At 35.7% G+C, this 13,542-nt stretch overlaps 3 protein-coding genes across 3 annotated transcripts; 2 read left to right on the top strand and 1 right to left on the bottom strand.

The window, feature by feature from the left end:
• Positions 1–3,943: 3,943 nt before the first annotated feature.
• On the top strand, positions 3,944–5,159 carry LOC149250183 (uncharacterized). Its single transcript, XM_089456406.1, has 2 exons — positions 3,944–4,447; positions 4,546–5,159. The coding sequence occupies exons 1-2, from the start codon at positions 4,142–4,144 to the stop codon at positions 4,900–4,902; spliced, it is 663 nt and encodes a 220-aa protein (XP_089312532.1). The 5' UTR covers positions 3,944–4,141; the 3' UTR covers positions 4,903–5,159.
• Positions 5,160–5,610: 451 nt separating this feature from the next.
• Positions 5,611–6,357, top strand: LOC149250182 (chaperone protein dnaJ 8, chloroplastic-like). Its single transcript, XM_089453572.1, has 3 exons — positions 5,611–5,865; positions 6,105–6,173; positions 6,289–6,357. Exons 1-3 carry the CDS (start codon positions 5,671–5,673, stop codon positions 6,355–6,357), a joined length of 333 nt encoding a protein of 110 aa, XP_089309698.1. The 5' UTR covers positions 5,611–5,670.
• A 1,887-nt stretch (positions 6,358–8,244) lies between these two features.
• Positions 8,245–9,685, bottom strand: LOC149250181 (E3 ubiquitin-protein ligase AIRP2-like). Its single transcript, XM_089458931.1, has 4 exons — positions 9,525–9,685; positions 9,121–9,187; positions 8,803–9,037; positions 8,245–8,604 (listed from the first exon to the last, which is right to left on the bottom strand). Exons 1-4 carry the CDS (start codon positions 9,630–9,632, stop codon positions 8,418–8,420), a joined length of 597 nt encoding a protein of 198 aa, XP_089315057.1. The 5' UTR covers positions 9,633–9,685; the 3' UTR covers positions 8,245–8,417.
• Between the last annotated feature and the right edge of the window lie 3,857 nt (positions 9,686–13,542).

Genomic DNA, 13,542 nt, shown 5'->3' with positions numbered 1-13,542 from the left:
ACCTTGTACATGTCTTTCTTCTCAGACTTTCCAAACTTTCCCTCCTTCAACTTCTTGACTTGAGCTAGAAAGGCTTGAGACTGCTCATCTGATCCAATGTCATATTTTACCTTGATTCTTGATTCCCCCAATTTTAATTGAGCCCACAACTCATTAAAATGGATTGAATCTTTCTTGGAGTAGATTCTTGTTGCAAAATTGCTCCATTATGATGGCAATGCATTCAATACACAAATGGTCACTTCTAAATAAAAAATTGATTCCCCAAGCCCTTACAAATAGTCTCTTAGTTGAGAGACTTTCATGAGAAATGTTGTCATATCCTCATCCTTTTATTTATTCATTATATATAACTTATTCCACAAAGACATCTTTTGTCCTGATCTACTTACATAGTACAAGTTCACTAGCTTGTCATATATAGCCTTGGAAGTTTTTAAATTTATAACAAATGGAACAAGAGAATGTTTAATAGATTCCACTATGATCCTTTGAGCCCTTACTTCCCCTTTATTGTATTTTGATAGTTCTTTTGTCTTTTATTTTCTAGGTTTAATAATTTCCCTAGTAACATATTCCATTACTTCTTGTTCTGTGAGTATCAGGTCAACCCTTTTCTTCCATGCTAGATAATTTTATGCTCCAACGAGATTATTTATCTCCTTGAAAAGATAACCCATATGACCTGTGGATCCATACATGATGTAATAATATGATACTTACTTGATAACCAAGATTATCCTTGATGATGTATCCAACCTTCTCGATGCCTTTAAGATCCTTGAGGAGACTTCCTTGAAAGATGTTCCCCAGGATTCCTATGACAACCTCTTCCAAGAGTGATCAATGATAAGATCCTTTGATGCTTCCTTTAATGAGGTCTACTAATGAGTCTTAAACTAGATCCTTCAAGAGACAATCCTTGAGAGTTTCCTTTTCTTCCTTCCCCTTGACAAGTAATTCCTTCTAGTGTCCTTCCAAATTCCTTCCTTGTTCACCTTAGCTCTAATACCATGTTGGAAAATGCAAAGTGGAAACTATTAATTATTATTTTCCTTAACTTTAATATTTGTTTATGGAAGTAGTTATTATTATTATGTTCTTTAGTTATATATTTTCATCAAACAAATATCAAGAATGAAACAACAACAACAGAGGACACTATAATTAGGTTCTCATCTAGGGAAAACCCCTTCCAAGGGGAAAACTCAGAATAATCTTCTCTTCTTATAGACTCTGCTTTAATTGAGACACAAAGACCCAAACCAAATTTAGCCCTCCAATAAGTCTTTCCCTAATTCTGCACCAACTAGCTTCAACCTTCATCTTCAAGATGCTAGCTTCACTACTGCAACTTCAATATTACATGTAGCTTCCATAGAAACCCTAATTCACCTTCCTCTTGTGACCTTCCTAGATAAATAAAACTCCTCCAAAGTTGAATGAGGTTAAGGTAGGGTATTCTTCCTTCCATCTACAATATTATGCACTTTTTCCTCCTACAGTTTGGACCTGCAACTTTGGCCTCTTTCTGCAGCACCAGAAACCTTGAAACTTCGCACGTGTGAGAGAAATAAAGCCTAGAAACAAGATTTTTTGCCCTTGTTTCTTCTCCCAAACCTTCACTCTTCTTCTTCATGCTTTCCAACTATAGATCAAATGCTTTCTTGACAAATCGAACTTCTTAATTGAGTGAGTGCTAAATGAGGTCGAATTACTCCTTTATATAGCCTTTTTAGGGGGTCGAATTATCTCCTTTAGTTCAACTTGTAATTTCCAGGGCCGACTTGTACTATTGGAGTTTCCAGGACTTTCTAGACTAAAAAATAATTATTTTACAATTATGTTTTGCGTGGAAGGGTCTTATAAACATGATGTTGACACCTTTGAATTATGATAATAAATCCTAAGACATAACAAACCCTAGAAGCATGAAGAACATGTTCTTACCTAGAAGACCATCAATAATGAGCCAGAAACCCATGCTTTAATAATAATAATTTTTTCTTCTCTTTTCTTGTTTGTTACATAGGATACATATTGAAATGAGTACAACAACAATTATGAAGACCGAAACTAGTTACATTTTCAACACTCCCTAATTTATCAACTACAACTGAAAGGAACTACAACTGAAAAGAACTACAACTTCTAGTTTATCAAATACCATTGAAAGGAGATCTAACCACTAACTTTTAGCAACCACTACTAGAAAGAGCTACAACCCCTGATTTGCATGCTACCACTTTCCTAACCTCAATGATTTATCTTTCATACAATTTTCAAACAAACCATGAAGGTCGCTTCCTTACATAAACAAATAAATTTCTCTCCACAATCACTCACCACAAACACCATACCATCACCTTGAAATATCTCTGATTATTGATTAGTCCACCATCCACCTCTAAACCATCAATAACCAATACAACCAACAATTGTCTTTCCTTGCAAATTCAATTATGCTTTTATAGAAATTGGATTGATATTTTTAGTTCTTGAACTTGCACTTGAATTTAACTTTTCAAAGGTTTTTATCTCATTAACTTCTTGTTTTTTCAATTCTAGAATGTCCTCTTGATTTCCAAAATAATTCTTCTAAATCTCCTCCCCTATCTCTTCAAGAAAACCTGAGTTAAACTGCTTAATTCTTCAATTTTGGAATTTTTACATAATTTAGTAGAGGTTTCCTAAATTTAACTAACCTCCAAAATTAGCAATTCTACCAAATCCACCTCCAAATATGTCCTTTCCACTATTTTAGCTACCAACACGTTCATGCTTGATTTCTAAACTTTAGTGCACTCTCTATTTGGCATAAAATGCCAAATTTACACACTGTTGATTCATTTGTCCATAAGCCCAAAGGCCTTAACCAATTTTCTAAGCCACTGAATCATACGCCTAAAGTGCTTTGTTCTAGCTCCCAAAGGGATTTAATCAAGACTATATATTTATTTTTGTGCTCGAGCACTTAATAAAAAAAAACAAATACAACCACCTGTTGGGCCCACTATTCTAGGCCATAAGGGCTTATCACCCGTTCACAAAAACTTTCATGCCTGTGGTCTTGTCCTCTGCATAAAACCTAGTGCTAGTCTCGAACCATAGCTCCAAATTTATTTTCTCAACAAGAACACTTCTCGGCAAAATCTTAGTGGAGCATCCTTGCATTATCACCAAGAATTTTTCCTCCAAGGAGTTTCCTCTGCGGTCTTATTTCTTTTGGGGTTGTATGTTCCGTGGGATTGTGCCACTGACACTTGCACCAATCGTATTTCCGTCGAGATGAGTTTTCCACCACATCATTCTTAAAACTTAAATATTGTCATCACCTATTGTCTCTCCTTTCTGTCCCTCACCTTCGTCATCTGCCACTAATCTTATAACTTTTTCACTAGAGACTCTCATGAATTATTTTGAGAGGTAACATTTAAGAAGGCTTCTTCTGGGATGATGTGTCTTGGGGACCACCTACTTAACATGCAGACCAATCATATTTTTACTGAGATTTCCTATCCATTACCTCAACGCCACCAAGTCTCGAAGCTTATTTCTCATAACTTTTATGCATGTAAACTCTCAAAAACACTTCCGAGGAGTTTCTTCCGATGATTATTTCTTTCGCGGTGACATTTCACTACCATGATGATGCCACCTATGTCTTCCAATTGTCAGCCACCTCTGCAAGGATGCAACATGTCACCCATTTTCAGCTCACTTACCACCCAAATTTTTTTAATTTGCATACCATGTTCCACGTTCGGATTGGGCCATGTCATGTTGATATCATACTTTCACTGTGTCTCCTTCGACCAATTAAATTGCATAATTAGGCCGATAGGCCTTCCTATTGAAACAGACTTTCGTCGTTCTTTTCATTGTCAGGTTGACACCTGGCGCGACCCTTCTGCTTTCCACTGACATACGATATTCGTCATGGTCCCTTCAATTACTATGGCCTCAACCGAGAACTTCTGCAGCTAGCGCGAGTTGTATTGCCCAGGTCTCGCAAAACCTCTGCAGCTGGCGCGAGTTGTATTGCTCGAGTCTCGCGAAACCTCAACGGAAACCCTCTCAAGGTTGCACAATTGCAGTTCTTCTTATCGATTCTGGTGGAGTGCTTATTAGCCGACTCTGTATGTCTCAGGTTCGAAGGTATTTTGTAGAGGAAATCGCAGCTGTAGGCGCTTGGGCGGCTTACCACCTACTCTGGCTCTCAAGAATGGGGCCCGCAGCCATTTCTGTTTTCAGCCAACAGGGCTATGTAACAGTAAATACAAATATCGATTATAACTTTACTAAACTGTATATTGAATGGGGTATACGCCATACGGCACTGCATAATGAGATCTCCAAGAAAGGACTAAGGGGCCCCTCGGAGCTAAACTGCTTTTTATGGCTTCTGGAATGCTACAATCTCGCAAAACATCCTGCCATTGTGAAAGTAAGTAACGTTGCTTTCTTCTCCTCTCCTGTATTTTTAGTTTCTGAGATGATGGGTGGCTGAAGATGCTTTGGTTTTTGGGGATATTTTCATCGCAGAGCCTGATACCAATCCTGGGACCAGATATTGTTCTGCATGGAATCAAGCTGTGGAAACCCACAAATGAGACTGCAAGGAGATTGCAATTGGACGGTCAGTCAGGACAATGTGATGAGGTTGCCAATGTGGTTTTAGGAAGCAATGCTAGGATTTTGAAGGGCTCACAGATGTATACGGGCAATTTGAGACAGAGACTTTTAAGTAAGATTGCTGCATTGGATACCTACCAAAATCATGCTCATGTAGAAGATGTAAGGTTCTCTTTGGCTCCAGTGTCTTTTAGTTTACAGTATTGCAGGACACACACACATAAACTTATAGGGTTGACCTTTCAGGAGCAACCCTCGCTCATGTAAAATCAGGAACGAACCTTCTAACCAAGGTAAAGGACATTACCTGTTTAGGTCCTGTTCATCTTTTTGAAAGGTAAATGAAATGGTGTCATTGGTTGCCATCTGAAAGTTTTTGGTGCCTGGAGAACAGTTTTTTTGACTTATAGCTTTATCAGTGAGAAAGGTTTCATATCAAATTTCCTCGTGGTTTAATTGCATCAGCTGCTTCCTTAACTGTATTATTTTAATAGCTCAATGGAGACCGCATTCGTAAATGTTAATCTGAAAGCAGTCATAAGCAAAACGATTTGTTGTTCTTGTCTAATTTTGTGAAATCATATTAGGCTTGGTTACACCTGCATAAAAATTGCAAAATCTCCATTACCTGCATAAAAATTGCAAAACCTCTGTTAACTGTTGCAAAACTGAACTCTTATATATTTTGTTGCACCTATCATAGAATTCACACAAGACCTATAGGCATTTGGGTTCAAGATGCTTAGAGATGGTTTTCTGTAATTACGTGATCTCACCTAAAGTATTACTATTATGGATTAACCCTTCAGAATTAGTGTTGGTACGTGGCATGTGATAGTTTTTGGTTCAGGATGATTTTGCTATGTTGCAATTGTTTCTGGTAGATATAGATTACTATGGATCATTCAAACTTTTGTGAGCCAAGTGTGTACATGTGTCATGAAACAAGAAGACTTGATTCTGTCAGAAAGTTGGGGATTATGGTGAGTGCTTTTCACAAATAAGATAGATCCCTTGTTTTCTCTACTATGGAAGATGCTCCAGACACTCACAATGGGTTGCACACTGCTATTAATCTGTATTCTATTACAAATGGGAGGTAGGAGGAATGTAACTGTGATGGCCTCTGTTGCTTTTCCTGGGATGAAAGAGCAGTATGAGACGCTGAGATTGAGCCCTGGGGCTTCTGAAAAAGATGTGAAGAGAGCCTACCGTCGCCTTGCGTTGCAGGTATGCAAGTATCCATTTGAAGCTATGTCTCTTACTTTCAAGATCAGATATTTTCAATAAATCTTCCATTTCTGAAGCAAATAGAAAAAGAGATACAGGTTTGAAATAGAAATTAAAAATGTCAGACTTCACACATTCTTGAGAATTTTTAAGAAAATTTGTCTGGCAATATCCCTGGTCATATATAATGTCAGAAAACATTAATATTGCACTCATATGTTGATATAATCTGCTTACAGTATCATCCGGATGTTTGCAAAGGAGATGTGCGTGGGGTTCAATTTCACAAGATCAATCAGGCTTATGAGGTAAATTGCCTGCCTAAGAGTAATCTTTATCTATATGCATTTTCATTCTGTAATATGGGACTCTTATGCAGGCCCACGGTTTTCTGATTGTTGTTACTTGTGTGATAATGAGCAGACGTTAATGTCCAGTTTAGCAAAGGCAAAGCAGCAAAATATTTTGCTGATTACTCTGTCGAGGGCATGATGGGAATCAATAATGCTTATTGGGACGAGTGGGAAGAATGGATGGGATGGGAAGGAGCTGGAACCCTTGATTATTCCTCCCATATTAACATTTATGCCTGATGAAATTTTATCATAGACTGTGTAGGTGTCTATTGTCCGGCCTTGCAAACAGTTATGGCCTCTCCATTACCGATCCCATGTTGACTGTTATGGGCTATCTATAAAGTTCCTGCTATTGGCAGAAAAACAACTGTTTTAGAAAGCCCATAAAGCTTCTTCATTCATCTCCTGGAAATACAATATGTTCTTCTAACTGTATAGTTGATTTTATTTATCTTCCGTTGGTTTCCATAACACAAAGGTCTTACTGATCCAGATGAAGCAACAACTTTCTGAGTTGTCTCTGTTTTAGTGAGTCATTTGATTTGGTCATGGGTCCTGATTATTAGACTACCTGTACATATGTTCTGTTCATTTATACTCTCAACTACTTATACATACCTGCGGGATATCTCTCTGGACCATGTGATTATTATGGGGATCTGCTCTTCATTAAAGAGCTCCTAACTATTCTTCCTGCAATTTGTAATGACATTCATTTAATGGAAACCATTATTTTGATTAAGAGATCTTTGATCATTGAGATCAAATGCTGTCGTTTCATTACATAATGCAAAATTTCTACATATTTGATCCTTGAGACATAATGAAACCGTTTCATTCCATAATGAATTTTTCTATTGTATATCATCCTGAACAAGGCATTATTCTTGGTTGTAACTATAGGCAATCCCTGCCTGTATTTGCAGGATTCAAATGTTGTTAATTTTTACCATTAATGTTAATTTTATATGTTTCATCTGGGACTGAGATATATTCAATCAATTAGTTTTGAGTATTTGCTTTCTAGATTGTTACCGTGACAAATCTAGGGTAATCCCTGACAAATTATGCTTGGGGCTATAATTGTGGAGCCATTGAGTGCAGAATTGATGCGTAGATCCTATAGCAAGGGAGATCTGAACTGTGCAGGGCGATTGAAGTAGGCAAAGTGTCCAAGTTACAGATGTAGCGGCGAAGAGTGGCCAACAATGGGGTGGCACTAAAACTACTTATGTGATAGATACGGAAGAAGAAACTCATCACAATTTCGAAAGTATTCATATTTGCCATTTAAAATGTAAATTCTTCTGATTCCTTTTTCAAGAAAACAGTGGGAATTTATAGATTGTGTTTCTTTGTTTACATTAATGATAAAAGATCCAGACGAAATTCCCTGAAGGCTTGTTCTTTTTCAGGGTTTGAGTGAAAAATGTCGCTGCGTATGTATCCTACTTATGGAAAAGGGTATAAACAGTTTTGGGGTAGCAAAGATTGCTCCAGAGAAAATTCCAAGAAACTGAAATCATTTTAATTGAATTTGAAATTGTAGAAACCTTGAACCCCTTTCTTGGTTTGAAATCAAAGTTGAAGATGATTGGTGTGAGTAGAAGGAAAACGAGTGTATGGGAGTATGGGAGTGTAGAAGGAAAAATATCTGGAGACACAGATTATGTGAGGAAGCAAAACACAAAGATGGTCTAAAACTATTGTTAGAATTGGATATCAAAGAAACCTGTTAACCTATTGCAAATGAGTGATGCATAAGCAGTGTTATGTGGGGGCAATTGGTGTGTGACCAATGTTCTGTGTGAACTGGCGATCATTGGGAGTTGTTATCTGGAGACACAGATTAAAGTATAACTGAAAATTTTGGTTGAGACTATTTCCATTTTTGGAAAGCCAAATTGTAAAATGCCCTTTAAAGGAAGGATGTGTAGGGATTGCAGAAATTTCCAGAATCAAATTCTTGATGTAAATTTTTAAAAATTCACCTTATATTAAAGGTTTCTAATTTTTTTGAGAGCTGCTAAAAATGGGAAGACATAAAAATCTAGAGAAGCTTCTTCATTGGACATGACCAATCCTACCCATTCTAAGAACAATAATCAGCGATAAGACATGGACGCTGTTGTTGATTTTCTAGTGATAATTCACATTCATTCACTTCATATAGGAATCATAATGAGAATCATAAACCTAAAACAGGCTCTCTGGCACTATAAGTGGCAACTTATCAATGTAATTAAATAGCCTTTTTAAGTTCTCTCTGCCCAATGTTTCCATGTCAACAACTTCTTCACTACTTGTAAAAATCCACAAGTCTGTTGAGTTCACTCTTTTCAAGCTATCACTGCAGAAAGGGCATGATTCTGATCGTGCATGCCTGCAAAACACAGCAATAACAACTGACAGCGTTAATTATAAATCTGTCAAACCTTTCAATGCTCCTGTCTCATGTAAATGTGCCTAACCCTGAAACTAGGGGTAAGATGATCTTTCAAGCTCAAAAATAGAATTATGCTGTTAGAAAAATAAGAAACTACAAAAAATAAAATACATTACTAGGATTCATTGCTCCTACCATTCCCGATAGCAATTCAAACACATTGAATGACTGCAGTTAGGCAATACAACTTTGGTCTGAGTCTCCAAACATATTCCACACTCTTTTTCACGTTCCAAATCAAGCTCAGAAAGATGTCTCCTTTCTTCATCAACACGTTTCTTGTATCTTTCTTTGCAAATCAGTTTCTGCTTATTATCTTCCATCTCTGTTATACCTCCTTCAAGTTGCAGCAAGGAAGGATATATAACAGCTGCCCAAGACAAAATCTCCATTAGATCACAGCTGTTATACCTCCCTTTTCCCCTTTATTTAGAAAAGAAGAAAACAACTTACCATAGAATTCTCGAAGACTGGCTTTTCTTTCATATGTAGACATTGTTGTTGTTCCATCTGAATACACCTGCTAAATGGAAACACTGCAGTATTAGAAAGCATAAAAGAATAAACAATGTGGCAGTGAATTAAACCACCATGAAATACCAATATCAAAGATAAATAGTAAATACCATAAAAAATAATAACTAGTGAATAATTAAAAATATTAGATTTTTTCAGATTGCAGAGGTACTCTGGGTTCTACAAAAGGGGACTCAGATTTGAAGCAGGAGTAATTTTTACAATAGCAACATAGACCTAAATAAAAAAATCATATTATTCAATATAATTTAGTTGAATTTCAAGCCAGTCAAACAACGGAACAATTCCTAGAGGAAAAAAAACAAAAATAAGCATAGGACCTTATATATTAGTATGTACAGAAGTCCTAATGTGCTTGCTAGGCTGCAATCAGCCCACTGTACAAGAAAAAGGAACAGCTGTGCTATGGGGCTGTATGATAATCTCATTTGAATGCAGGCGCCATCCTACTCCCTTGTAAATGAAGATCCCCTGCATAATTTTGAGTATTTTAGTCCAGAATGCCAAAATCTTGGAAAAGCCTTAACATAATTTCAAAAAGGTAAAAGAGAAACAGAAAATAACTATTTGGAAAAGAACATAAAAGTAAAAAGGAACAGTGGAATAAAGATGAGGGTCTCTTGTTGACTTCCATTTCTGTAGAAAAATTCAAAGAATTTTATCATAACAATCCAGCCTCACTGTAAAGCCAGATTCTCAATTTCCAAATAAAAAAACTGAAACCCCAGGTAGAGTCTGCTTGGATCAGGCATATCTTTACCACATCTTAAAAAACGCTACGTAGGAAAATTTGTGGCTAACCATCTATTGAGTCAATACCATAGATACCGTTTTGTTCAAATTAAATGGCAATCTGCTTTTGCACAATACTACACAAAATAGCTCAAATCATTTTCCAATTACTGGTATTTCCCCTCCAATAAGGATTCAATTATTTTACCTCTTGAACAGCATTTTTCGCAACGGTATCAGTTGTTAATGGTGGCCAATGACAATCTAAAAATTAGTGAGGCTTCTAACACTTTGCTAGCCAAAGAAAGTTCTACCCATTGGAAGGTCTTCAAGTATTTTGTACATAAAAGGGTAACTCAGCAATTAGAAGGACTATAAATATTTTTCATGGTAAGGGCAGGAATTCAAAAACTTTAAAATAGCAATTCAGTCAATAAAATGGCTTTGAATATTTCTCTAGTGGAAAGGAAGAATCCCTCAAAAGTGCTTAAAAAGGCAGTTTCCCCAAAAGCATTTTACCTGTCAAGAGGGTTTCAAATGCCTGGCCCATGAATTGGAATTTAACTATTAACAGATTTCAATGCTGCAGTGAATTTACTGATTGGAATTCCTCCACCCTCAAAAAACTATAGTTGAAATAGTATGCCTATAGACAGTTGAAGGCATTTGAATCATTTTTTTGTTAATGGGCATTTCCCATTTTCCATCTGCACTTCAGATACTATGTCGTAGAAGAACTGAAAACCAGATACCTTTACATTGCCAAAAGGGCTTTGAATATTTTACAATAAATAAGAAAATTCTTCGGCAGAAGCTCAAACATTTCACTGCCTATCTTGGCCATCAGAAGGACTCCAAATAATTTGCCTTCTCAATGAACCTGGAATATTACTCATCTGAACCTTCAAAATTCAAATATTTTTACTCCTTTGTAAGAAATTCCAGGCTACTACCTGCATGTCAAGGTAAAATTATGTTGAAACTTTCCAAATATGTAATTTGATTCTACATGTAGGAGAACCATCAGTGTATCATTAATCTCAGCGCTGCAAATCCAAGTAATCCGAATACTGATGGTATCAAGTGTTTCAAATTGATCCATATTAGCACACAGGAGAACACGTTCCTGGAGGGATTTGAGAATTAGGCATTAAAGGCGTTTAGATAGTATTAGAAAACTTATAGACAGTAATATTTATGTATGGATAATATAATTCGAGGTAGAGTTCTACATAATAATAAAATTTTATGGATTAAAATATCTACTCATGACTAGGATTAAGTTGTAGACATAATTCTAGATAATAATGGGGAGACAAATCTAGACAATAGGAAGAAATTAAAAACTATAATAAACATTTATAGATAAGGATGAAGATGGATTAAGCTCCCATTTAAAGGGGTTCAAGCTTGAAATCTAATCTTGATGTAAGGAAGCATAGAATAGACTGGGGATAAGCTTTATGGAAGAGACTGCCTCAATTAATTTCAATGAATAAGAATTTGGTTGTTGTGCTCCTGCTTATTTTTTTTTATTTCTAATGTTAATGGGTTGTTTTTTTCTGATGTTTATTTGACCTTTCCTGTATTGCAATCCCATCAAGCCCATTCTGATTGCATCACCCCAAATTACTACATACTTCAGCGGACTTGAACCCCAATCAGACCAGACCCACTTCATCCCTAATATACCCACAACATATTCTGTAACTACTTTTGATTTTTCATCACTTTTTACTGCTACAGAAGCAGCTCCCCTCTGTCATAAAGCCCTGCGTTTGTTTCTATTCTTTTAAAAACCTCATTGACCAAATACAAAAAGATGCTATTTACAGCCCAGAACATCAGGATCAAAACAGTGCACAGCATGAAAAGAATTGTTACACAAATTAGACAAAGGAACCATCAATTCCAATCTTATCAAAACAATCATATATATTTTATTTGTAGAAATTCAGACAAGTAAATAGAACATTTAAAATATTTGCATTGTTTTGCCTCTTAAAATGCTTGAAAATGAAAGTTTGAATTGTATCTTGGACAGAGCATAGATTAATAAGTGCTAAAAGCTTGCTTTGAGGGCCAGAGAAATACATAGTGTTTTGAATGGTGGGTTTGCCAAAATGGAATCTAAAACCACTATATTTGAGGACTTAAGTATGTAAAACAAAATACTTTGAAAAATACAATACATGAATTTAAAATCGGTTTCAAAATTTTAATAATGTTAATGTTTTACTTCTACTGTCAACCAGTAATGTAAGTGATTTGTTTTAACATTTGCAAATCACAAATTTCTCCACTTTTCATTTACCATGTACAACGTTGTAATTTACTTTTTATTTAGAAAAAAACCGTGCTGCCAATAATCTATTGAACCTATTGAGCTTTAAGTATGGACGCGTTCTACACTTACTATATTAATATGAATGGTTTGGTTTTGGTTTTGTTCTTCTAATATCAAATGTACTGGTACAGGATGGTCAACGTGGTTATTGCCTTCATCACTACATACCTTTATATAGCTTATACCTCCCTTTTCCCCTTTATTTAGAAAAGAAGAAAACAACTTACCATAAAATTCTCGAAGACTGGCTTTTCTTTCATATGTAGACATTGTTGTTGTTCCATCTGAATACACCTGCTAAATGGAAACACTGCAGTATTAGAAAGCATAAAAGAATAAACAATGTGGCAGTGAATTAAACCACCATGAAATACCAGTATCAAAGATAAATAGTAAATACCATAAAAAATAATAACTAGTGAATAATTAAAAATATTAGATTTTTTCAGATTGCAGAGGTACTCTGGGTTCTACAAAAGGGGACTCAGATTTGAAGCAGGAGTAATTTTTACAATAGCAACATAGACCTAAATAACAAAATCATATTATTCAATATAATTTAGTTGAATTTCAAGCCAGTCAAACAACGGAACAATTCCTAGAGGAAAAAAAACAAAATAAGCATAGGACCTTATATATTAGTATGTACAGAAGTCCTAATGTGCTTGCTAGGCTGCAATCAGCCCACTGTACAAGAAAAAGGAACAGTTGTGCTATGGGGCTGTATGATAATCTCATTTGAATGCAGGCGCCATCCTACTCCCTTGTAAATGAAGATCCCCTGCATAATTTTGAGTATTTTAGTCCAGAATGCCAAAATCTTGGAAAAGCCTTAACATAATTTCAAAAAGGTAAAAGAGAAACAGAAAATAACTATTTGGAAAAGAACATAAAAGTAAAAAGGAACAGTTGAATAAAGATGAGGGTCTCTTGTTGACTTCCATTTCTGTAGAAAAATTCAAAGAATTTTATCATAACAATCCAGCCTCACTGTAAAGCCAGATTCTCAATTTCCAAATAAAAAAACTGAAACCCCAGGTAGAGTCTGCTTGGATCAGGCATATCTTTACCACATCTTAAAAAACGCTACGTAGGAAAATTTGTGGCTAACCATCTATTGAGTCAATACCATAGATACCGTTTTGTTCAAATTAAATGGCAATCTGATTTTGCACAATACTACACAAAATAGCTCAAATCATTTTCCAATTACTGGTATTTCCCCTCCAATAAGGATTCAATTATTTTACCTCTTGAAC

Source organism: Pinus tabuliformis, chromosome 7, assembly GCF_031772625.1.
Source record: "Pinus tabuliformis cultivar Carrire ecotype Pingquan chromosome 7, CPIR1, whole genome shotgun sequence".
Classification (NCBI taxonomy): domain Eukaryota; kingdom Viridiplantae; phylum Streptophyta; class Pinopsida; order Pinales; family Pinaceae; genus Pinus; species Pinus tabuliformis.
This window is presented reverse-complemented; position numbering and strand designations above follow the sequence as displayed.